This window comes from Anabrus simplex, chromosome 5, assembly GCF_040414725.1.
Source record: "Anabrus simplex isolate iqAnaSimp1 chromosome 5, ASM4041472v1, whole genome shotgun sequence".
NCBI lineage: Eukaryota > Metazoa > Arthropoda > Insecta > Orthoptera > Tettigoniidae > Anabrus > Anabrus simplex.
Genome location: NC_090269.1, coordinates 310,988,652 through 311,014,150, shown reverse-complemented (window position 1 = coordinate 311,014,150; position 25,499 = coordinate 310,988,652). Strand labels below are relative to the sequence as shown.

General features: G+C 37.9%; 1 protein-coding gene across 1 annotated transcript in view; it reads right to left on the bottom strand.

Moving 5' to 3' along the window:
* Positions 1 to 25,499, bottom strand: part of LOC136874512 (uncharacterized) — a 799,993-nt gene that overhangs the window by 190,805 nt on the left and 583,689 nt on the right. Inside the window, exons 14-15 of the mRNA XM_068227822.1 lie at positions 14,702 to 15,091; positions 7,751 to 7,891 (exon numbers count right to left, since the gene is read on the bottom strand). Coding sequence (XP_068083923.1) covers positions 7,751 to 7,891; positions 14,702 to 15,091 — 531 coding nt within the window. The remainder of the gene's footprint in view (positions 1 to 7,750; positions 7,892 to 14,701; positions 15,092 to 25,499) is intronic.

Sequence of the window (25,499 nt, the reverse complement as noted above, 5' to 3'; positions counted from 1 at the left end):
CTGACAGTGGCAGGAAACTTTACTAGGTGGTGGTGGTGGTGGTGGTAATGATAAAAAAGGGTCAATTTACATTTAGATTTCACACATTTTATTATATTTTGTATGAGAGCACATTTCATTTCTGTTTGTTATAATTTATATGGATTTGCAAAGAAAGATAATAATGATAATTGCATGTGGCTATTGCAAGCCTAGTATAGCCCTTGTAATGCAGACCCCCACCGCTGGGCAGTGTCTGCTGTGTATACGAACCTGCATGTTGGTGTGGTAGAGGATAGTGTTATGTATGTTATATGAGTTGCAGGAATTTTGGGAACAGCACAAACATCCAGTCCCTGATCCAAGAGATTATCTGGTCATTAATAAAATCTTTTGATATGAGTAGAAACTGAACAAGAGACCCTGGCAACCAAAGACCAAGAAACTGACAACTCAGCCATAGAACCAGACAGGAGAACATTAAGTATATACGCTATTGGGTGGCCTGCTCACCCTTCCAATTTCATTTTATGCAACCTCTCATGATTAATAAAATAATTCTGAAAAACATCTGTCCCACTCCCTAACCCAGGGTAATATAACAAGACATATGGTGTGGAGAAGGCAGCAGGAGTCATGAGCGCCACTATTAAGTCATTATGACCCATAATAAAGAGCACAGATACGAAGAACATGTATGTTACAACAGGAACTGCACACACAGACCAGGAACAGATATTGTATAGGCTGAGGGGGATGAATCAAGAAAACGATGTAGAGAACAAAGAATACATTGAGGAATTGAGAAGGAAAGCAGAAGAAAAAGAAAGATGGAGACGAGTCATCCAAAATCGGAATACAGATCCTGATGTGACAGGTGTGGAATCACTTGCTTTCCAGGGAGAAAGAAGGAAGCAGAAATAAGAGGAGGAGAAAGCCCACAAATTCAAAATCAGTCAGGGAGTGAAAAAACCCCCGCAAATTTTAATTGCAGATAAGACCAACGTATTGGAGAAAGGTGAACAAGAGAACAGATTTGAAATTATTCAGGTGGACACATGGATCACACAACCTCAGGAATTACTGGAGGAAAGAACTCAAGACAACATCCCGGATAAAGTAAAATTACCCGTCATTACAGTGTGAATATTCGACAGGAGGATATCTTGTTTGATTGACACAAGAGCTACTGTCAGCATTATCTCTAAAAATGTATTAAAGGAACTACAAGAGAAAGGTAATATCCCATCAATTCCAGTGTCTAACATGAAGATTAAGGGTATTATACTGGATAAGTCTGTGGAATGTAAAATGCAAGTTTTCGGATTTTCCCCATATCTTTATGGTAATGTCACGGATCCAGTATAATATGATTCTGGCAGTCAACTTCTTGGAATATTACCAGGCTCAAATCAAGTTTGAAACTAATCAGGTCATATTAAAAAGGAACGATTTTTCGGAGATTGTATCTTTAGGGGAAGATGGGTATACCTCACATCAAGAGTTGGTTTCTAACCAATTATCATCGCGGGATGATATCCAAAGTCGATCTAACCCATCTTAACTTGTCAGACCCAGACGAAGAAAATTTTCTGGAGAAGATAAGAATGAAGGCCCAACCGGTAATGGAGTTTACTACTCAATTTATGGATGATATAGTCATTGCTTCTAAGACGTTCGAAGAACACATGCTGAAGTTAGAGAAATTACTTATGAATCTGACAGAAGCAGGGTTTCAGGTCAACTTAAAGAAGTCAAAGTTCTTTCAAAAGGAGATAAGGTTAGTAGGTCATATAACTGATGGAGAGACAGGCCAAACACAGCAAAGATAACAGCCATTTGTAATTTTCCACGACCGCAAAGGATAAGACAAGTACGCCAAATTCTAGGCATGTGTCAGTTTTATGCAAACTTTTGCCCTTGTTACCCTGAGACAGTATCACCCTTGCAGGAATTATTGAGGAAGTGTCAGAAGTGGAAATAGTCATTGACAGAAGAGCAGGCTTTCATCAAAATCAAAGAAATGCTAAGAAACAACATTGAACTTAGTTATCCTGATTACAAATGACCTTTCATCATCCAAACAGATGCTTCGAAGGTTGGAGTCGGAGCAGTCTTATTTCAGGAAAAGCCAGAGGAACCGGAGGCGAAAAACGATATCACTTTTGTGAGCAGAAAATTGAGAGCTAATGAGAGAGGATACACAATAACTGAACTTGAAATGTTGTCAATAGTCTGCGCACTAACACAATGGAAGAAAATAAGTTATGGTTTTCCCACAATAATCCGGACGGATCATCACGCTTTGACGTTTATGATGTGCACAACCATGAGCACTGAGAGAGTGATGAGATGGACACTTTTCGTCCAACAATTTGATATTAAAGTCAAGCATTGTCCTGGTAAACTGAACGTGTTAGCGGACTATTTAAGTTGTAATCCTGAGGAGGAGGATGTTGAAATCAATCAGATTGAATTAATTCCAGATGACTTGGAACTTCTACGTAAGCTACAGTATTTTCCACAAATGCAGAAAAGGGATGCAACTTTAAGATCTCTAATAGATTATCTGTCTGGGAAGGTTGAACCAGGTGACCCAGGTTACAAGTCTTTGAAAAGAAAGGCTAGGTGATACGTAAATCAAGGTGGCATTTTATACAAATTTGTGGATCCAATGGGAGTCAGTTTAAGAGCAGTTTTGGGAAGTTTTAATATGGCATATACATAGGATTTTGGGTCATGCAGGACTCAATAAGATGGTAGCAACTATTAAGGAAACCTTTACTTGGGATAAACTCCGTCGGTCCATAAGGGATGTTTTACGCACTTGTTGACACGTGCCAAAGAACTAAAACCAGTCCGAATCTGGCTAAGCAGAAACCTATTCCCATTATTCCTGAAGAACCATGAAGGCTATTCGCAATGGACCTATTCAGACTAATCCCGGCTAGTAGATTCAAGCATAGATTCGTAGTTGTGACTATGGATGTGTTTTCGAAATTTCTTACTCTATTTCCAGTACAGAAGGCAAATGCAAAGTCAATTCTATGGAGATTAAGAAAGAGCATAATATCTATGATGGGGAAGCCCAAGGTCCTATTAACTGATCATGGATCGCAATTTACTTCTGAGGAGTTCAAATGAGGCCTGATGGAGCTGGAAATCAAGCGCACCATGAATTCGATCCGGAACCCAGCAAGCAATCCCGCTGAACGAGTGATGCAGGAAATTTTGAAATTCTGTAGAATCTACTGTAAGGATAGACATGACTTATGGATCACCGTGTTGCCAATTGTGATGGAAGTAGTGAACAATACGGTACACGAGGTGACGAAACTGATCCTGTCTGTAGTCCACTTTAATAGATATCCAGCCAGACCATGGGTTGGTTTAATTCCACAACTAGACCAGAGACGTCCCACTCATGCTGAAGCTATTCTACAGGCAAGAGAAAACCTGGTTGAACACGCCAAAAAAAGACAGAGAAGGGTCCGAAAGAAGAGGTTTCATCGTCCTTTGAATGTCGGTGAATATATTTTAATCAGGAAACCAGCGGTTTCAAATCCCATAGAGAAGTTCTATGCTAAGTTTGCGCCCTTATATATTGGACCATACAGAGAGATCGAGAATCTGGGCAATAATGCATACACAGTGGAGAGCCTAGACGGCTGTTTTAAGGCAACATATAATGCTGGTAATCTACGTGTCTATCATAGACCCTGAAGCACTACTAGGAATCAACCTAGAGATTAAGATAATGAAGAAGGTAGAGTAATCATTGTACGACGTGAGAACATGTAATGTGAGAAGAATATGAGTGTATATTGAATGTGTACATTTGTGAGGAAAATCAAGCTGTTATGATTTAACCTTCCAATTAAATCATAAATCAACCAAGGGGGATTTACGTACCCGTTCAAATGGTATTTTATTGGATTTAGAGAGGTTGGTTCAATTCTCATAATGTAACACGGGGCTAAGCATGAGCGAGCACCAGGTGATTACCGTACCGTTCCGCTGCAGACGAGAGGGAACTGTGTCAGGCCGTGAAGATCACCGTATGTCACAGGGTTTACGTCACATAGCAAGTCGGAGGCAAAGGGGAGTGAGATTCCAGAAAGATCTGCTCCAAATTTGGAATAACGAATCACATCGCAGAATAGCTGACGACCAATGAGAATTAGTGAAGCTGTTCTATAGTCAGAGAATCATTCTGGAAAGAAGAGGAACAGTGTGGTTTTAGCTGACTATGAGATAGTACTGCACGACGATTATGGTATTCGAGTGTGCTAATTTAATTTTCTGTTTAGTCGGATCAGCCTAGTGCGATATATTATTGCCGCACATTTTCCTGGGTGGAAGTTTCCAAACCACTGACAGTCAGTACACGACATTACATCAACTTTTGCCGCAGAAATTTATAGAATGTTCTATTTGGAATTACGAGGGAAGATTATCATTGAAATGGAATCTTTGAGAATAAACCTGGCCGAGGAACATTGTTTCAACAGTAATATAGTAGACTATTCAAGATTCTGACAACTGAACGAAGTGCTGTAAACTAATTAATGAGGTCAAGATTTGAAGCTTTCTGTAGGGTTGAACCACAGTGTACATCATTGCGCCAGTTAAGTACTATAAGGCAAACTGTTAGTCTACAACGAGTGTGGATCAAATTTTAATAATAAATTTTAGTTTCAGCAACATCAACGAAGGACCGACCGACCAAGAAGGAAATCCTGGGAAACTCTAAAACACCGCTGGAGTGATTCTACGCTATTCGACTGCACAGGAATCCTGATGTGTCAAACTGATGTGTGTTAGCCAGCATGATGAATTTGTTCATCTACAATCCACCCTAATCCGGAGGAGGAACCTACATCTACACCTATATTCAAGACGCCGGAGATTTACATCAGAATAATAATTACTCTTGTCACATTTTCTTCTCTTTCAGTAGATTGCTAGTTGGTTTGTATTCTTATATAATGAAACGTACATTAGTTAGAGATGTAGTATTTAAGTTGTGGTGATGGCAGAGTAGTCATTGATTCATTGATTCATTGATTTCATTTTGTGCATTTCTTGGAATATTGCTGTGTTGATCCAGTGATTGATAACCCCCTGTTGTTAGTGAATTTCACGAGGTTACGTGTAATTAAGGTCTTCAAAATGAATTACAGGGGAATGAAGGCTAATAATAAGTATAATAATAATAAGGATGATGTGTGACTTCATTAAAAATCATGACGATAATAATAAATTATCGGATGATGTTAAAATAATAATTAAATCGAAGTTTGATAAAGAAATGATTTGTGAAGTACGTCTAATCTTAGAAGGGATGGTGATAGCTGTGGACAGTAGGCAGCTCATCGAGATGATGCATTTAGGAGTAATAATCAGGGATATAATAATAATGAGTCGGAACAATTTAAACTGGTTGTTGAGAGTTAAATGTAGGCGATGATTGCGATGATAAAATTTTATGATGATATTAGACAACATGATGACCGCTAGGGTACATGTTAGTCATAAGGATATTGTGATTTATGGTGATATGGTTAATTATTCAGGGAATAATAATAAACTTTTGCTCAACTTATATTGTGTAAAATAATGACTCAAACATTTGCTTTTTCCCTTTCCTTGAGGTTATGAGTGCATTCTTTGATGTATCCTTAACTAATGGTGGTGATGATTGTTTCTTCTATATTTTTATTCATCCTATTTTGGCATTCATCACAGGTCATGGTGATTCATTGCTATTATCTCCAAGTAATGCAAGGGTCTTCAACCTAACTCTGAAGGGAGATGATAATAATAATAATAATAATAATAATAATAATAATAATAATAATAATAATAATAATAATAATAATAATAATAATAATAATAATAATAATAATAATAATAATAATAATAATAATAATAATAATAACCACCTTGATACTATGATATAATCTGCTGATAAATAATTGGGGGAGATTGTGTAATTGTGTGACAGCTTATCCATGTATTTCAACAAGTGTTATTCCTTTGGTTATTTTTTTATGTGGTATATTGTCAAATGGAGTTTTAGTTTACGTTGGTTGCGCGTTTCACTACATGATACTCTGCTATCTATCCACAGTAAATTAGAGTGAATAATCGTTTAAAATTGTCAATAAAAGAATACAGTCAAATGTAATCTGTGAAGGAGGGGAAACATTCCAAAGAATTTCCAAATTAAATGTTCATAAATTTCCAAATTAAATGTTAAATGAATTTTCCAATGAAACTAAAGAATTTTCTATGTAATGTTGAAAGGATTTTCTTGAATCGAGCCAGAAACTGTATGACTTGATTTGAGACGTGAGGCTGTGCAATGTCATGATGAAGTCACCACTCAGTCCAAGAAAGCTCTGATCGTTTGGTCGTTTCTTTGCAATGTGCTTCCTCAGTATATCCAATACTGACATACAGTAACAGTAGTGTGAGGGGGAACTGCTTGCTGGTAAATCATTCCATTACAGTCAAAAAATGTGATCACCATCACTTTCCCCGCAGATGGAACAACTTTTGCCTTTTTTGGCGATTTCCACACTGTGCTGCCTAGTTTGCCTTCAGGATCATAATGATGCTTCAGCTTTCATAAGTTTAAATGAAAACAGAATTTGATTGCACTGTACTGCTCCTCTTGCGTCACCTCCATTGCCTGGTATGTGAAACGCACGTAGTATCTACAAAATAGAGCATTACTTACCAACCTACCGATACAAGAGTGCTGCCACCTACGGACATTATACTTAAAAACCCTCTCTTTTTAAATATTTATGTCACAGATAGGAAACTATCACGGAAGCTACAGTCTCAGTCTTTGTTAATCAGCCTTGGTATGAGAATATACAGTGTAATCATGTATGATGTTTTCTTATGTTTTCCTCAATACATTATGAAATATTCAGAATCACTCCCAAATCAGCACAAGATACAAGTCATATTAGCATTCACCATTTTGAAAAATATATTTTCAGCTCTATATTATTGGGGTCTGACTCATTGGCTGAATGGTCAGCGTTGAGGCCTTCGGTTCAGAGGGTCCTGGGTTCAATTCTAGGCCAGGCCAGGATTTTAATTACCTCTGATTAATTCTTCTGGCCTGGGGACTGGGTGTTTGTGTTTGTCCCAACACTTTCCTCTTCATATTCAGATAACACACTACACTACCAACCACCACAGAAACACTCAATAGTGATTACATCCCTCCATTATAGGGTTGCATCAGGAAGGGCATCTGGCCATAAAACAGGGCCAAATACACATGTGCAATGCAGTTTGCACCCGCAACCCCACAAGTGTGGGAAAAGGGGTAGAAAAAGAAAAAAGAAGAAGAAGCTCTATATTATTGGGATAATTGGAGTCCGGCTCCTTAGCTGAAAGGTAAGCATATTAGCCTTTGGCTCAGAGGACCCCTGGTTCAATTTCTGGCTTGGTCAAGAATTTTAACTGCTTATGGTTAATTTCTCTTGCAAAAAGACTGGGTGTTTGTGCCTGTAATTGTAATATTGGTTCATCTGCATACAGCGCACCACACTACCAACCACCACAGACACATGCAATTGTGAATACATCCTTCCACATAGAATTGACACCAGGAAGGGCATCCAGCCATAAAACTGGGCCAAATCCACATCAAATACCTACCCCAATAAATTGGGGGAAAGGTCAGGAAGAAAATTATTGGAATTATTAGGATATGGTCTCCAAATTGGTTCTCTATGTTACTTACCTGTAAAATGACTAGTGCATTGGCAAGATCGGCGGTTGCCAATGCTGAGGCACTTGCCCCCATTTTGACAGGGGTTGGGATGGCATGACTCCACACTGCTATCTTCTGAAATACGCACTAATTTAAGTTTGTAGTTTGAATCTGAAATTACAAATAATAGAAGTCCCTGTATTAATTTGATGAATTTATTGCTAAAAGTAGATAAGTTAAATGTATAACAGTATACGCACAATATTAGTCTAATTGTTGAAAACATATATTTTAGAAAAAGTACTAAATGTATGAGATCCCCAATCATGGACATTAATCTTTTAACACACAGGGATCCATGATTCTTTAGTTTTCAAATAATCTTAATTCATTTAAGAACCCAAGATTCTTGAATTGACTAAAGAAACCAGAAGCTGTAAGAAAGAAAAAATCCAGTTTTAAGATTAGTTTAGAGACCTTTCTTAAAAGTTTGTATAACACTTGTTATTAATCAGAAAATAGGTAAAAAGATATACAGTAAAATATCACTGTAACAAATACCAATATAGGAAATGTTCAGAATTGCAACATTATTTCTACACCCCCTTGCATTATCCCTATGTAATGCCTGTTAAAATATTTCATTTTAACAAATTTTGAACTTTCCGTATAACAAATTAATATTTAGCCCTTTTGCCTATATTTAACTTTATTTTTTCAAAATGTAATTGAAATTCATCCTGTTTTAATTGCCGGGCATTTTGCACAGTACGTTCCTATGCAGTTATTACCAGACAGTACGCTCATTACAACACATCAGCAAAACTAGCATTATTACAAATATTAGGGAATGGTAAGCAAACTGCATGACAAATCTGGTCAGTGGGTTGCCTAACCAACTGCATGTATTGATGCATTTCTTAAAACAATTTTTTCACACAAATGTTTGCAGATACCCTTTGTTTCTGCATCATCCAACACTTCATTTTGTGTGATGTCATCTTCTGCATAAATTCTCATTTAAACAATTCACCCCTCCTTTTCACTCCCTTAGTAAAGGTATATCCAAGAATCCTTCCTTAGTGAGCATCTACACTGTAATATAAATTTATCCCTAAAACTGTCATTCCTTTATGTCCATTAGTTTTGGCTCGGTGATGATGAATCAGTCAGGACATGTTATTTTATATATAGACACTCTTAGGGGTGTATTGTTTGAAGACCACTTCTAATTTAAAATCTAAGGCATAGAATTTAGTGTGTATAGAGGGCAGCACTGATCTCTGATAAAAAAAAATTGAGATGAAACCTCCTTATTATTTAGGCCTATTATATGTATTAAGTTTGTGGAAAGTGATTAGTAACTTGAAAAGTTTAAATCATTAAATATTATACATTCAACGTCTGCAGGTACCATAGTCTTAAAAAATGTTCCTCCAATTGTGTATCAAGTTCAAGATTATTTCAGTTAAACTCCTGAGTTTTACAAATAACTTTCTTTGGCAATAAAGAAAAGGAGTTGGAAATTTAGTCGAGTACCTTGGCTGTTGTGGAGACAGTTTTACAACTTCTACATAATCCCAATCCTTATACGTAAGATATTTTGAATTACTGTATATCATATCTGAGACCTACAACATACAAAGATCTTGTAAAATTTCAAATTCATACATCAAACTGTTTGGACGGATGAATAATTTTGTCATTAGGCATCACCCCACAGCCAAATCCTCTTAGAGGATTTTAAGATCACTTTTTGTTTAAAATCCAGGATATACAGGAGCAACCATCATGTGAAATTTCAAACTTGTAGCCTATGACAAATGGTTTGAGAGAAATTAATATTTATGTCATCAAGACCTCACACCCTAGTCAGCTCCCACCCCCTTTAGGGGTGTATTGTTTAAGGCCACTTCTTATTCAAAATGTAAGACATATAGGACAATTATCATGTGAAATTTCAAGCCCATATATCAAACAGTTGGAGAGAAATGAATATTTATGTTGTCAGCCCCCACCCCCAGTCAAAAACCCTTAGGGGTGTATTATTTTAAGAATATGTTTTACTGAAAATCTAAGGCATACAGGAGGAACCATCATGTTAAATTGCAACCTCGTACTTCAAACGGTTTCAGAGAAAAAGGAATATATTTGTTTTCGGGTATTAAGCCCCATTTTACCCTTAAGGGCTGAATTTATTTCTAAACTAGTCCTATTTAACATCTAGCATGTAAAGAAGCAATCATTGAGTGCAATTTCAAATTTGTTTGGTCAATGGTTTCGGAGGAATGAATATTATGGTTTTTAGGGTTTTACCCTAATTCATCCCCCTAGGGGTGGAATTTTTTGAAACCCTTCCTCAGTATATAGATATATATTCCAATTTCCATGACTAACATCTTCAATTTTAGAGATATAATATCCTCATAAAGAGAATTCAACCCCTTCCTCACTCCCCTTTAAGTGGATTTTCATAGAACAAAAAATGTGTTTATTTCTAAAGGAGATTCCAAATACCAAATTTCATGTCTGTGACATCTCCAGTTTTTGATATATTATAAATATCCTCATAAAAATAATTCAGCTCCTTTTTCAGTCCCTTTCACCCTGCCTTCCCCCTTAAGCGGATATTATGAAAAAAAAAAAAAATTTCTTTATTTTCGAAGACTTCAAATATCAATTTTCATGTCTGTAACATCTTCAGTTTTGGTTATATACTGTAAATTTACTCATTTTCACTCCATTTTGCCTCCCCCTCACTAATATATGGATTTTCCAAAAAAAAAGAAATGTATTTTTTTATTTTTAATGTAAATTCCAAATACCAATTTTCACGTCTGTAATATCTTCAGATTTTTATATATAAGCATCCTCATAAGACAGCATCAACACCAGCCAACATTGCCCAGGTCGAACAGGCCATCCAAGGAAACAAATGCATCACATTTACGGAAATGGAGGCAGCCACGGGAATTAGCTGAAACACCCTGCAGCGGATCGTGCACAGCCAGTTACAGTTGGGAAAGGTGTCATCCACATGGGTGCCTAGACAAAAAGCAGAGGCTTGTGGACATATGCAGGGAACATTTGCAATGCCATGATCAAGATCCAGCTGACTTCAGGGTTAGGCTTGTGACTGGTGATGAGACATGGCTCCATTACCATGAGCCATGAATGAAACAACAATCGATGCAATGGAAGCATAGGGGCAGTCCACCGCCAAAGACATGTCAAACAGTGCCATCACCTGTTCGGGAACGTGAAGAAACCTCTGCATGGTCACCGTTTTGCAGATTTTGCAGAACTGGACACAGCTGTCAAGGCATGGGTATGCAGCATTCTGAAAGAAGGGTTTCAGGAAGATCTGGTGAGAGTGACACAATGATGGCAAAAGTACATACAATTACAAGGAGATTATCTTGAGAAGGTGGACGTAACAAGATTTTGTTGAGAAGGTGAACATAACAACTGATGTGTGATTTACTTCATTTGGGTAAAAAAAAAATGAAGTGTAAAACAATATAGTACGCCCTTTGTATATATAGACTAGCTGTTACCTACAGCTGCACTTACGTGAATTTCAAGGAAATGTGCAGGAAAATGAACCACACGTCCTCATCTGGTGATGCTCTGGTCAGTCCTACCATTGTGCAGTTCCTTTATAGGTTTGGTACATTGAGGGTTGGTGATGGAATTGATATTTTCTTCTGATAGGAAAGCTGGTTTCAACTCGTCCACTGACTTATGCTTAGTTGATCTATCGACACTCTATATCTCCACATGGCTACTAAGGTGATGCTTTAGAGGAAATATACTACCTATAGCATAAGCTTTCTCAATGTCAATAAATGTCATCACCATGTCTTTTACAAACTCCCATCTTTTCTCCATCATATGTCTTAATGCAAAGATCAGTCAAACATTGATCTGTCTTTCCTAAAACCATACTGTTCTTCTTCCATTTCTCCTTCTAGCTTCCTCCTCAGTCTTCCTTCCAATACTCTCTCAAATATCTTGGCTACATGGGCAATAAGGGTGATCCCTCTGTAGTTATTACATTCCTTTTTTATCACCTTTTTTAAATATTGGAATAATTGAACCCTTGCCCCACTCTTCTGGGATCTCTTTCCTCCTCTGGATTATTCTAAATAATATATACAGCTACTGTAGCCCTATTGGTCCTGCTGCTTTTATCATTTCCGTAGTTACTTCATCCACTCCTGCTGCTTTACCGGTCTTCATCTTTTGTATGGCTTCCTCTACTTCTAACATCAGTATCTCCTTTTCTTGTTCTTCTTCTTTCCCCTTCGTTTCTTCTTTCTCCTTCTCATCTACCAGTTCACTGTATTTAATATTTAGCAATTCTGAGAAGTATTCTTCCCATCTTTTTAGTATGTCATCTCTTTATGTCAATATCTGCCCTGTTTCAGTTTTTACAAATTTTGTATCTTCCCTATTTTGTAAACTATTCTTCACCAAACCATACAAAACATTTATAATTCCCTTTATATGCGCCTGTAAAATTTCTGTGAAACTTTCCCAGCTCTTCTGTTTTTCCTCTTCTACTATTTTCTTACATACCTTTTAGGCTACTTTATATTTCTGCCAATTCTCTGTACTATAGCTGCCTATCCATTTCCTCCAAGCCATTTGTTTCTCTTTGACTGCTTTCTTTACCCTGCTGTTCCACCAAGGAGTCTCCTTTTCCTTTTTCCTCCCTGATAGTCTTCCACAGGTGTTTACTGCACAATTTAGAAATCCATTTCTGAAACATGTCCATTCCTCTTCCACACTGTTCATGTCATCTTTGTGAATTCCTTTCTTCAGGTCCTCTTGAAACTTTTCCTTTATTTCTTTCTCTTTTAACTTCCATCTTTTTATTTTTCTTTCCCATTTTTCTATTAACTTCGTTATTTTACCAAGTCTTAATTTGGCTACCACCACTTTATGCTCTCCTTCGAAATCTGGTCTTGGCATTGCTGTCACATCTTCCAGTTGTCTACGTTTCTCCTTCTCCACCAGAATAAGATCAATCATTGTCTTTGTTTTTCTATCTCCACAACCATATCTAGTTATTTTTTGTGAGTTCTTTTTTCTAAACCGTGTATTGCCAGCAATTAATCCATTCCTTCTAAAAAATCTACAGTATTACCAAATCTCCTCCTTCATCGTGGTTTCCATAACTATAGGGGTCAATTATATCTTCTTTTTCCCATCTGTCTGTTCCAACATGTACATTCATGTCTCCTATTATTATAACCTCTTTGTCTTCAATACAACTTTCCAGTTCTTCAATAAACTCTTCTAAACATTCATCTGCATTCCCCGATTGGGGTGCATAAACCTGTATAAAATCCTTGATTCCAAACTCAAGTCCAAGTCTAACTTTAATTATCCTGTCACTGATCTGGTCAATTTTGTCCACATATTGCACTAGGTCTTCTCTTAATATAACACCAACACCATTTGTTGCCATCTTTGCTCCACTCCAATATAATATATACCCTTATACCATTATAAACAATTTTTCCCATCAAAAATGTGACTGGCATTAGGCCTTGCTATTATAATGGAAACTTACCAACTTGATGTGACTGTCAGTAAGAAAAAGGGCCTGTCATTATAATGATAACAGCATAACTCAGTTTTGACTGGCAGTAGGAAAGGTGCCTGCTATTATAATAAAAGCTCCTCAAATGTAATGTGTCTGGAAGTAGGAAAGGGTGCCTGCCATTGTAATGAAAACTCCCCACATTGATTGTGACCATGCAGTAGGTAATGGGGCCTCTCAGTATAACGAAAACTTTCCTACTCAGTTGTGAACGACAGTAAGCAAGGGAGCCTGCCGTTATCATCACAACTCCGCAACTTGCACTTTACATTGGAAACAACGTATGGGAACCTCCCGCTGCTGTTTCTGGATAACACTAAGAGACATGCAATTAAAAAAATTCTTATTCACTGCATGTACAATAATTTATTTCGATATCCGTATACAATGTACAATACCGTAGCGAAGCACGGGTACATTTGCTAGTTTATACATATGTTCATTCTTATTCTGTCCATATCCTCAAATACAGCATCTGTGAAAATAAGCTTTTCTTGTCTGAAATGCTTAAAAACATACCTCAGGAACTGAATTTCAGAAGAGAGATTTTCTTCTTTAAGGAATATTGCAATACAGAAATAAAACTCTTTGTGTAGGTAATGAAGAAACAGCCATTCTATGAAGACATTACCAGCAAGTTTCCACTCTTAAAGGAATGAATGATTGATTTGGTATACAAGAAATAGATAAGTTAAATTATTAAGATAAGCATTTATAATATATATATTTTTTTTCTTTCCTACTGGGTCTTTACCGAACTTTGCAGTTACGAGCTGCCACAGTTTTGTAAGCTTGTATTCAGAAGATGGTGTGAAACCCCACTGTTTCTAATCCTGAAGATTGCTTTATGTGGTTTTCCATGTTTACACCAGGAAAATACAGGGATTGTATTTTTATTAAGATCACACTCACTAGATTTCCAGTTGTAAAATTTCTGTGGTGTACTCTACAGTGGAGAATGCGTGCGTATCGGATTTGTTCAACAGTACGGTAAAGACCAAACTTCGATGATCAAGACAAAGGAAATTTAGAAATGCACTTGTCAAAATTTTTTCTGAGAAATGTAGGTGCAGAACTCATTTAGCTTTTATTGTCCTCATCTGGTTGTGAACATTAGTGATGCCTTCAGAAAATCGATGACACTGTCACAGTTTGTTCTAATTTCCCAGTAAGCTTGTTCCTATCTTTCTATAAGTGATGTGCCACTAGATTGTTCCTTTCCATGATTTAAAAATAAAATACAATTACAAAGCTCATCTATAATAATGCTTGATTTACTGAAGCAAAATTATGGTAAACTGAAGTTTTACAATGGAATGAACATCATTCCGCTACATACTGTAACATATTTAATACTATTTAGTACCTACCTGGTTGCACCCTGACAGTAGCATTAAGCCTCACACCCCGAGCACCACTACGCTGCCTCACGTGAAGTGTGTTTAAATAGGACGCGATGGCAAGGGGAGCCGATAGGACAGGATCGTCTGGCTCAGATACTTCACACAGAAACCACCAGGTACCATTAGGGTCAGCATAGTTATCACTGACTTCAATGATACCTGCTCGATCAGGGCAAGCAGTGTTGTCACTGACCATCACATGATGCAGCTCCAGAAGTATCTTGTGACCAAGAGGTGCAATGAGATGCTGTACAAAATCTAAATAAGGTGGGGCTGCTGCTGGGTAATTGAGATGAAGTAATGTCCCTAGAGTAATGTTACGTAGATCCAAAACTCTCTCTTCTCGAACTTGACTCACTGAAGGAGAATAAGAAAAGTGGATTAGTATTATTATTCAATATATACTAAAAAACAAAATGAAATATTTGCAAGAATATTGTTTACACTGAATATAAAATTTTGTAATTCTGTAATAATTGAAATTTGATTACATCAACAAGCTTTCTTTCTCTCATTCTTTCTTTTTGTTACCTTCTTCATTTTATTGTGAAACAAGTGATGTTGATGATGATGATGCTCAAGTAAAGGGCCAGGAGAAATAAACAGGTAAGTCAACTTTTTTGTTGTAACTGAGTTAGCGGTGATATACTGGGAATCGGACCAAGCTTAATTCAGTTTACTACATTTTAAAGTTCAGTTTTTCAAAGCATATGATTTTATAACTTTTGATTTGTTTACCCAGTAATGTTTTGCAATTCACATGTGGAATTCAGATTTGTATCTTCTCAGTTTTTCTAGATCAGTGTGATAAACTGAGCTGCTGCCAAGTGAGCAGTTCACCGTAACTAGCATGCACCTTTCCCCTACCATTCTCACCTGCCTCCTCCTTGTCCTCTTTGCCCTTTTTCTCAACATGCCCTCCTCTAATTTTCAGAGGATCATAGGTTCAAATGCCCATCAAGCCACTTCCTCACTACATATATAATTTTTACACAAATAGCTGTCCAATGAGGTAAAACCTTCATAATTATGACCTGCCAGAGGGATGAGTTTTCATTTCTTCATTGGTTTAATTAATGCATTTAGAACAGCATGAAGAATTTGAATTTTACTTGGATCAGCAATGATATGATATGCGACACAAAATTGCAGGTCTCAGGTTCACATATAGTTAGTGCAGTATTGTCCAATTGAGCTGATTTTCCTTCTCTTTCTATTGCTCTGCACTAGAAAGTGCTTAAAAATGATCAAGCTTGTTCATATTAACAGGTAATGTCCATACGTCACTTCTTAAATTAGTGTTCACAAGGAAATGAGCTGTTTTTAAATGATGTGGTGTTCTTGTTGGACCAGACATGTATAGCAATGAGTGTTAATGTGTCCAAGCTACTTTTAGACTTGGAAACTGTGGTTTCGAATCACACAGATGGCAGTCCTGAGATAAAGGATTATCTGGCATTTGTACACAGGGGTGTCCTGAAAGGCTGATTTATACACGTGAACGACACACTTAAAATGCATTAAAATCTCTATAAATCTCTGTAAAAATCATGCCATTCCAAAATCGTGAACGTGGCACTCAACAAGACAAGCCGAATTGTCACTGGTTTTCTGCATCCTATATCCCTGGAGAACCTCCACTGTCCTGCCGGTATAGCACCTTCCAACATCCGTCGAGAAATAGCTGCCAGGAAAGAGAAGAATATGGGAAAGACATCCCAGGCCCATTCTTTGTTTGGTTATCAGCCAACTTGCCAGCATCTTATATCAAGAACAAGCTTCTTAAGGTCTACTGAGGCACCTCCAGGTACATCATGGCAAGCAAGAATTTAAGAGTGGCAGGCAAGACGCAAGCATCTAAATGAATGGATGATGCCAAATGAACATTTCCTTCCTAGTCACTCAGCAGATTTGGTGACTTCAAAGTCAGGTATAATGAGATGCAAGTCAAACCTGAAGAAGTGCAGCTTCAGTGCAGATTCCAGTTTTGTGAATGTGGAGAAGAGCAGACCACAGCACACTTATTGCAATGTGGTGCATGCCCATCCCATTGTATAGTGAAATGGTGCTATGAAATGTATATAACCTGTCCACTTCTTATCACAGATGTTGGTGCTATGACAAAAAAGATGACACCAAATGCTCTTGAAGTGGCCAGCTTTTGGTCCTCTATAGTCTAATCCTGCAACCACACAGTATAGTTTATGTGTGATTTTCCCCCCCTTTTGTAAGAACTTTTTATTATTAAATGAAAAGCGCACAATGTGCAAAAACAGTTTTTGTACAGATGGTCAACTATGCTAATGCCATTCTTATTATTGAGGTTGTCCTCATTTTGCAGTTTTGTGCGTGGTATATTTCACAATGATCATTGCACAGGTTACATATACAGTCTTCGTTCGGCTGGTGGAAGTTTTTGGTTTGGCAGAATCTGTGGTGAAACCCATGAGTGGCGTAACGTGTAATTACGTGCCGTAGCTTGTAATTTGCTTGCTTCCACTCTTCCGTCATTATAGCGTCCGTGGAATAGAAGTCGGACCAAATAGCATTCCTTTTCTCGTTTAAAGTTTGGCGTGCTTTCTCGTAGGGCTTGGTGTTTGGTAGACAAAACTGTGTTTTGATATCATCAATGAAGTAGTCCTCCTTAGTTAGAACATATGTTAACCTTGAAGGGGCTGATTTCCCAATGCCTAGTATTCTCTTGAGATATCGGGCCTTGACTTTTTCTATTGTCGTCAGATCGCTGAGTGTGAGCTTTTCCCAGGTGATGCTAATCCCATAGGTTGCTATTGGAGATATGGCTGTCCTGAACAGTAGCATTGCTGTACTCAGTGATATTTGTTGAGGTTGTTGAATGTTGTAGATGGCTTTTATTGCTGCGGCTGCTCTTTCTTTGACGTGGATATTGTAAGATGTTAGAGTAGTTTGGAGGGTGACTCCAAGGTACTTGAATTTCGGCACTACTTCCAGAGGTTTGTTGTGCATGGATATTGTATTTTTAGGTGCATGTTTTCCTCCTTTCCTAAAGGTCATTTGTTTAGTTTTGTTGTGGTTTATTTGCAAACCGTTTCTTTCTGCCCATGATGTGAGCCTATTGAGGACCTCTTGGAGCTCTTCTATGTTTTCTGAGCCTATTGCCATATCATCTGCGTAAAGTATAAGCAATGCTGAGGTATCTGTGATTATTTCTGTGATGTCAGCTGTCATGATGTTGAATAAAATTGGGCTGATTGGGTCACCTTGTAGGACTCCGTTTGTTTGGGTTACCATTTTGGATAGGGTTATGTTGTCTGATACTTGGACATAGTTATATTTGAGGATATTCGAGATTATGATTGCTATCGGATGTGTAGCCCCTATTAGGTAATTGAGTTTCCGGATGAGTGTTGCTCTATCAACAAGGTCAAAAGCCTTACGATAGTCTACGAAGACTACAAAATATTTCTTTCCTGGATGCCTCAATGTATCTTGGACTTGTTCTATTACGTATTTTATGGCATGTAGTGTGCTTCTTCCCTTTTGGAAGCCGAATTGATTTTCTGGTATCTGGGAGTCTATTTCTTCTGTAAGCCTGATTGTTAAGATTTTCATGAAGATTTTGAATGATGTATTTTCGGGGGGCTATATCTCGATTTGAATCAGGATTGTCAGTTTCTCCTTTCTTAAACATCATTTTGATTGTTGACAATCTCCATTGCTCTGGGATTTCCCCAGTGTGCATGCATGTGTTGAATAGTTCTACCCAGTAGTCTAGCATGACAGGTAGAGAGTCTTTCAGGTGTTCTGTGTAAATGCTGTCTGGGCCGGGGGCCTTTCCATTTTTTGCTGCTGTTATTGTATTATATATTTCCTGCCTCGTTATGGGGATGTGATTTCCTGTCATTGTTACTGGAGTTAATTCAAAAGCTGTTGATCGGTCTTGAAGGTTGAGAATGCTTTTGAAATGGTTTTCCCATGACTCCATTGAGATATTATTTGATGCTGAAGTTTTTGGTTTCCTAAGCACTAGGAATGGGTCATTTTGGGCGTTTGCAGCACGTCTCCTGGTGTCTTCCTCCATGTACTCCGTTCTTGTTTTCTTGATTAGTGATTTATATTTCCTTCTTTGTAAGAACTTTATGTATATATAATGCTCAAAAAATTAGAGGGACAAAATTTAAACACCTGCATTGATTTTTCAGGAATAGTTGGAGTAAAACAGACATTTTATCTGGAAAATTAAACCTTTATTTAACAGAAATGTATATATCCTGTCCACTTCTCATCACACCTGTTGGTGCTATGACCAGAAATTCAACACAATGCTGTAAACCAAAGTGGAAAGTCCTTAAATTAATTCACATAGAGCACAAAAAGAAACATTTCAATATCTGGTAGGCTCATCATACGCCCATATTACTGCCTCACATCTTTGAGGCATGCTCCTGACAAGTCTCCGAACAGTGTCATGTGAAATTTTGTCCCACTCCTCAGTAAGGACCTCTGCAAGTTGTTCATCAGTCTGAGAAGCTACAGGATTGGCCTGAAGTTGTCTGTCCAGCATATCCCATAAATGCTCAATGGGCATGAGATCAGGACTCGGGGCAGGTCAATGTTTGAATCGCAAAGTCCTGTAGAGTTTCCGTGGTGGCTGTTGTTGAATGCACTCTCGCATTGTTGTGTTGCAGGATAAACTGGGACCCATTACAACTGCAATGGGCATAACATGATCCGGTCCAATCTTGTTGATGTACCTCTGAGCATTAAGTTGGCCTCTGATTAACTAAAGGTCTGATCGGTCATCAATTGTGATGCCACCCCACACCATGACTGAGCCACAGCCAAATCTGCCCATTTCCTGGACTGCTGCATAATTATAACATTCACTACAATGACAATATGCATGTATATGTCCATCGCACCATGTCAGATGAAAGTGGCACTCGTCTGTAAACAATACACTGGGCCAGTGATGCAGCTGCCAGTTCCTACGGCCCTCAGCAAATCAAAGTCGAACTCTTTTGCACCGAACAGTTAAATGAGGGTCCTGATGAGGTCTTCTTGGTCTTAAACCTGCCTTTTGGACTCTATTGCATATTGTTTGGTCACTGACACTGCAAACAGTTGCTGCTCTTAGATCATTTTGTAGGTCCCGGGCTGTCACAGAACGCCAGCGGAGAGAACAATTCACCACACATCGGTCTCTGGCCGATGTTCTTCATTTTCTCCCTTGCCCTGGCTTTCATGTGTATGTAACAGTTTCACAAAGTAGTTTCCAAACCCTCCCAACAACAGATAAAGCCACATTAAGCTCTGTAGACACTTCACGGATAGTCCAACCTTCCTGCAGTAATGTCACTGCCCGAACACATTCTGCCTCATTCAGATACCTAATTTCAACTGATGAAACGTACACAAAGTGTATAGAGACGTACTCTTTACTTACATTCACTAGATGACAAAGTGAGACAATGCTCGTCTCTTCCACGCAGAGGCATAGCATAATACATTTGACTACTGCTACAAAGCCATGGCTTTCCGATGAAATGTGGAGGATTCCTCTCGATCACAAAACATGTCTGAAGAATAAGAGCAACAGTATCTATCTTAATCATGGACTACTTATACAGTACACACAATCAGTTTCTTGTCCCTCTAATTTTTTTGAGCAGTGTATGTATTATTATGTCTTTCATGTAATGTTTCTTACTTCTGACATGATAAATAAATAAATACCACTTCTTAAATACAGCAGCATTCATTAGTGCATTAATCCAAATTTAGCAAGTGCTTCTTAGAGTGGAACATCAATTTACAATCCTTCGGAAATCCTGGTCCTGCTAATCCAACATGAAGTATGATAATCCTAACTGCTTCTTGTAAGGCTTCTGCATGTTGGACTCATTCAGTCCTCTGTAGTCACTTTGTCAATGGTGTCATTCAGCAGCAGTTTCTCAACATCTACTGTTTTAAAAATTTTGTTGCGATCAGCTACCTCACCTTTGACTTGTGCTCAGATTAGTTCTATTGGATTGTAATGAGCATGGTATGGAAGCAAACAAATTACTTCATGACCCATTTTTTTGTACTATTTTATCAAGGTGTTTAAATTTTGTCCCTCTAATTTTTTGAGCAGTATATATACATAAAGTTCTTACAAAGAAGGAAATATAAATCACTAATCAAGAAAACAAGAACGGAGTACATGGAGGAAGACGCCAGGAGACGTGCTGCAAACGCCCAAAATGACCCATTCCTAGTGCTTAGGAAACCAAAAACTTCAGCATCAAATAATATCTCAATGGAGTCATGGGAAAACCATTTCAAAGGTCATATATTTTCAGTGGGTTCTTGATTTCTGGTTCATTTAACAACTTATCCCTGGTCTCTTAGAGTGGAACATCAATTTACAATCCTGCATTGATTTTTCAGGAATAGTTGGAGTAAAACAGACATTTTATCTGGAAAATTAAACCTTTATTTAACAGAAATGTATATATCCTGTCCACTTCTCATCACACCTGTTGGTGCTATGACCAGAAATTCAACACAATGCTGTAAACCAAAGTGGAAAGTCCTTCAATTAATTCACATAGAGCACATAAAGAAACATTTCAATACCTGGTAGGCTCATCATACGCCCATATTACTGCCTCACATCTTCGAGGCATGCTCCTGACAAGTCTCCGAACAGTGTCATGTGAAATTTTGTCCCACTCCTCAGTAAGGACCTCTGCAAGTTGTTCATCAGTCTGAGAAGCTACAGGATTGGCCTGAAGTTGTCTGTCCAGCATATCCCATAAATGCTCAATGGGCAAGTTGTTCATCAACTGCTGGCTGCAGTACTACGGAGATCTCCGGGGCTGGTCATCAATGTGTTAAATAAAATATAGATCTGCTAAGAGCATCATTCTTTATAGCATTGACCTTATGGAGGAGTGATGCATGTGGACAAGCTATCTCCCTTCTTTCCCTCAGAAACCTCCATCCATCATTGAGCTTTCTACATCTAAAATCAAAGTATGTAACACAGACTTCTTTGTACCCTGAAAGTTAACTTTTTCACTATATAGAGTCCAACCTAAACAAATCATGATCTCCACACTCATTAAAACTAAAAACAGAATTATACACTAGTTTGTTATTGGAATAATCTAATCTGTTTATTTTCTCTTGTAACACATTGAGGTCTTGCTCACTTTCATAAATTTTAATCCTTCAGACTGGCCATTTTTCACTAATTTTGGATTTTTTAATTAAATACTAGTTTCAAACTCCAGTAATTTTTATATCACTATATTTGAGTTCATACTTTCCACTTCATACATGTAAAACTGTTAGACAGTTGACAGATCCCTTACCATGGAAATAGTGGATTGAAATGAGTAGATTTTTCATTTTTTAAAGTTCATAAAATATGGCTGATATTGAGTTTATTTGGTTTTTAAGCCATTCAGCATTGTTTGTACAGGAGATACATCTACATAATAAAATCATTATCACTGTCATCGATATCTGATCCTGAATCGCCATATAACACATTAGATAAATCACTGTCATTCAGTCTATGTTCACTTGCGGCTGCCATTACATGCACACTGCTGTCAAGTTGACACAGCTCTCACATGATTCGAAAGGAAGAAGAATATGATGTGTAGAGATGCAGTTCACTGCCGCCTATATTTTTCTTATGAGAACTATATGAACCAAATCTTCTACTGCAATGCCGATCAATGCACATAAGTTTGTTTTGTAGTAACAATGATGAAAACCAGAGAACGTACACCATGTGGGCTTTGTTATTCACAATAAATGACACAGACCATTCGACATATGACCTTCAACCTCAATGCGTTTAAGTGCTTCTGTAGTGTATTAAATAGGTGGTCATTTACATCAGTATTATCTATAGCTCTTTTAATATTCTGAGCAGCAGTTTTACCTATTCCACATGTGTCTCCAGTCAGATTTTGAAGTTGTCTGAAATTTACAGCATTTAAAATGTCTGGATTATCAGCAAAAGTTTGGAAAAAACCTGTGCACATGTGCAATAATACCTTTATACTCTTCATTGAAGTCTTTCTTACTAATACATTTTCATGGTGTTCTGAGTGGTGACGTATGGGGAACATTCACATTATCACTGTTATAATTACACATAGTAGAAAACAATCTGAACAAGATCGCTGCTGACAAACAACTGCACATTCTTGCATTGAGATAAAGCAGGCAACTGAAGGTATGGTGAAATAGTGTGGCAACATTGCCGGACGAGGGGTGGAAAGTGGAGCAGGAGGTGATTGACCTTCGGGCATGCAATGATAATTTACAAATATGTTCCGTCAAGGCTCATGACAGAGTTGAAAAAGTGTGTGCGCGTGCACACACACACACACACACACACACACACACACACACACACATACTCTCTCTCTCTCTCTCTCTCTCTCTCATTTTGAAAACAAGATTTGAAACTCTAAAGGAACTGACATGAAATTGGATGATAATATAAAGAACTCATTTCAATATCATAATTCAAAGTACTTTGGGATAACTAACAGTTTAAGGATGAATGTACGGTAGTAAGGATTCATATTCCCTATTATTTATTTTTATTTGTTGAATTTATTAATTAATTTAATTTATTTATTTAGCATATGCTCTTAGTGCTGGGAGTGTCAAAGGACATGTTCAGCTCCCCTGGTGCAGGTCCCCTATTTGACACCCAGGGGCAACCTGTCCATCTGGATCTGGGATGATGATAATGAGGAAGGGAGAGGGTGAAACATATTGGCACATAGCCTACTCCTGTTGAATAACACTAACAGGTCTGCCATCAGTGGAAAAAGTGCTATCAACAGCATCATATGCCCGTATCACTGTTGGCTTTTTGGAAAATTGCAACCTTCGCACCTTCATGGCCCTTGGTAAGGTTTCCCAGTTTCCTTTCCACCTTCCTGGTTTATTATCATCAAATTGCCCCTACTGATATTTACCAGTATTTTTATCGGCAGAGTTCCACATTGTTCATCGGATGTTTTATTGTGTGTGTAGTGTTTTAGGTACTGTGTCATTGCACTTAATTTTCCCCCTTTAACTGTGTTTGGTGTAGCCGCTGAAGTGCCGGTTACAGCTCGTTTGGCTCACATAAGCTGTCCATCCATCATTCCTTGGCCAACCTTAAAGTCTTCTTCCATCTGGCCTGAGAGCAAGTGCCTGCTTTGCGATGGTTTCTGTGCCTTCTCTGATCATACAACCACAACCTCACTTCACTAGCCTTCTCCGAAATGAGAGTAATTCCTAATGAGTTTCATACAGTTTTATTTTTGACGTGGTCAAGCCGTGTGACTCGCGCATTTGCATCTCTATTATGTCAAGCATCTGGTTGTGTGTCTCCATCGCTGGCCAGCACTCAGCCCCATATAGTGCCACTTCCACCAAGCAGCACTGACACAATATCTTGCATCAGAAGAGTATTGTTATTAACTGTATAGTGCCATGCGTGTAGAGGCGCGCGGCTGTGAGCTTGCATCCGGGAGATAGTACGTTCGAATCCCACTATCGGCAGCCCTGAAAATGGTTTTCCGTGGTTTCCCATTTTCACACCAGGCAAATGCTGGGGCTGTACCTTAATTAAGGCCATGGCCGCTTCCTTCCAACTCCTAGGCCTTTCCTATCCCATTGTCACCATAAGACCTATCTGTGTCGGTGCGACGTAAAGTCCCTTGCAAAAAAAAAAAAACAAAAAACAAAAACAAAACAACTGTATAGTGACAGCTGAGGTTGTGGATGTTAGAAGCCTTAACAAGCAGGAACCATCGATCACAATAGCACCATCTATCTGGATGACATGCTCTAAGTATTTTGTATCAGACAGGTTAAGCTGCAGTTCAAAGTCATCAAACCTAATCTTCCATTGGTTGACCAGTCATTCAAGTCCATCTCATATTTCATTCCAGCAACACTCTCCAATATCATTTCATTTCATCTGTCATTCATTAATCATTGTCCTAGAGGGGTGTAACAGGCTTAGGCAGCCAGCACAATTCCTATGCTCGTCGCTAGATAGGGGCTTCATTCATTCCATTTGTGACCTAGTCAAATGACTGGAAACAGGCTGTGGATTTTCATTTTCATTATTGCTCATCTGCTATCCATGTTTCTCTAGCAATGAGGTATTAATTTATTGTATATAATAGTTTGACACATTGCAAATTTGGTGTTGTGTCGATTTCTGTAATTATGGCTCTCATAACAGAGGAGAAGGTGTTTACCATAGAACATTATAGCTGGTCATATAGAGTAGAATGTCAGAATTGGCCAAGTTTGTTTCGAGTTAAAGAACAGTATGAGGAGCTATTTAATAAGACCTTGTAAGACTGACCCTCTGATGTGGGTGGGCCAGATGCATCACATTAAAATGCTTGCACACGATAGCTCAGACCATACGATTATTATTATTATTATTATTATTATTATTATTATTATTATTATTATTATTATTATTATTATTATTATTATTATTATTTATTTATTTATTTATTTACATTTTATGGCCTTCATTGGACCACTCTAGCCAACTTTATACAAAGAATTTTTCAGTTTCCTGTCAGCCCAGTAGGCTACTTCTTCATGCTCTCAGATCTTATCCTTCTTTCTTCATCGGAAATCACCCTTCCTATTGTCCGTTTGTTGATTCTGATTTACAGTCTGGTTTGTTTATCTGTGAGTTTCTTGATTTTGTCGGTTTTGTTTCTTAGGTCTTTCACTGTAATTATTATTATTA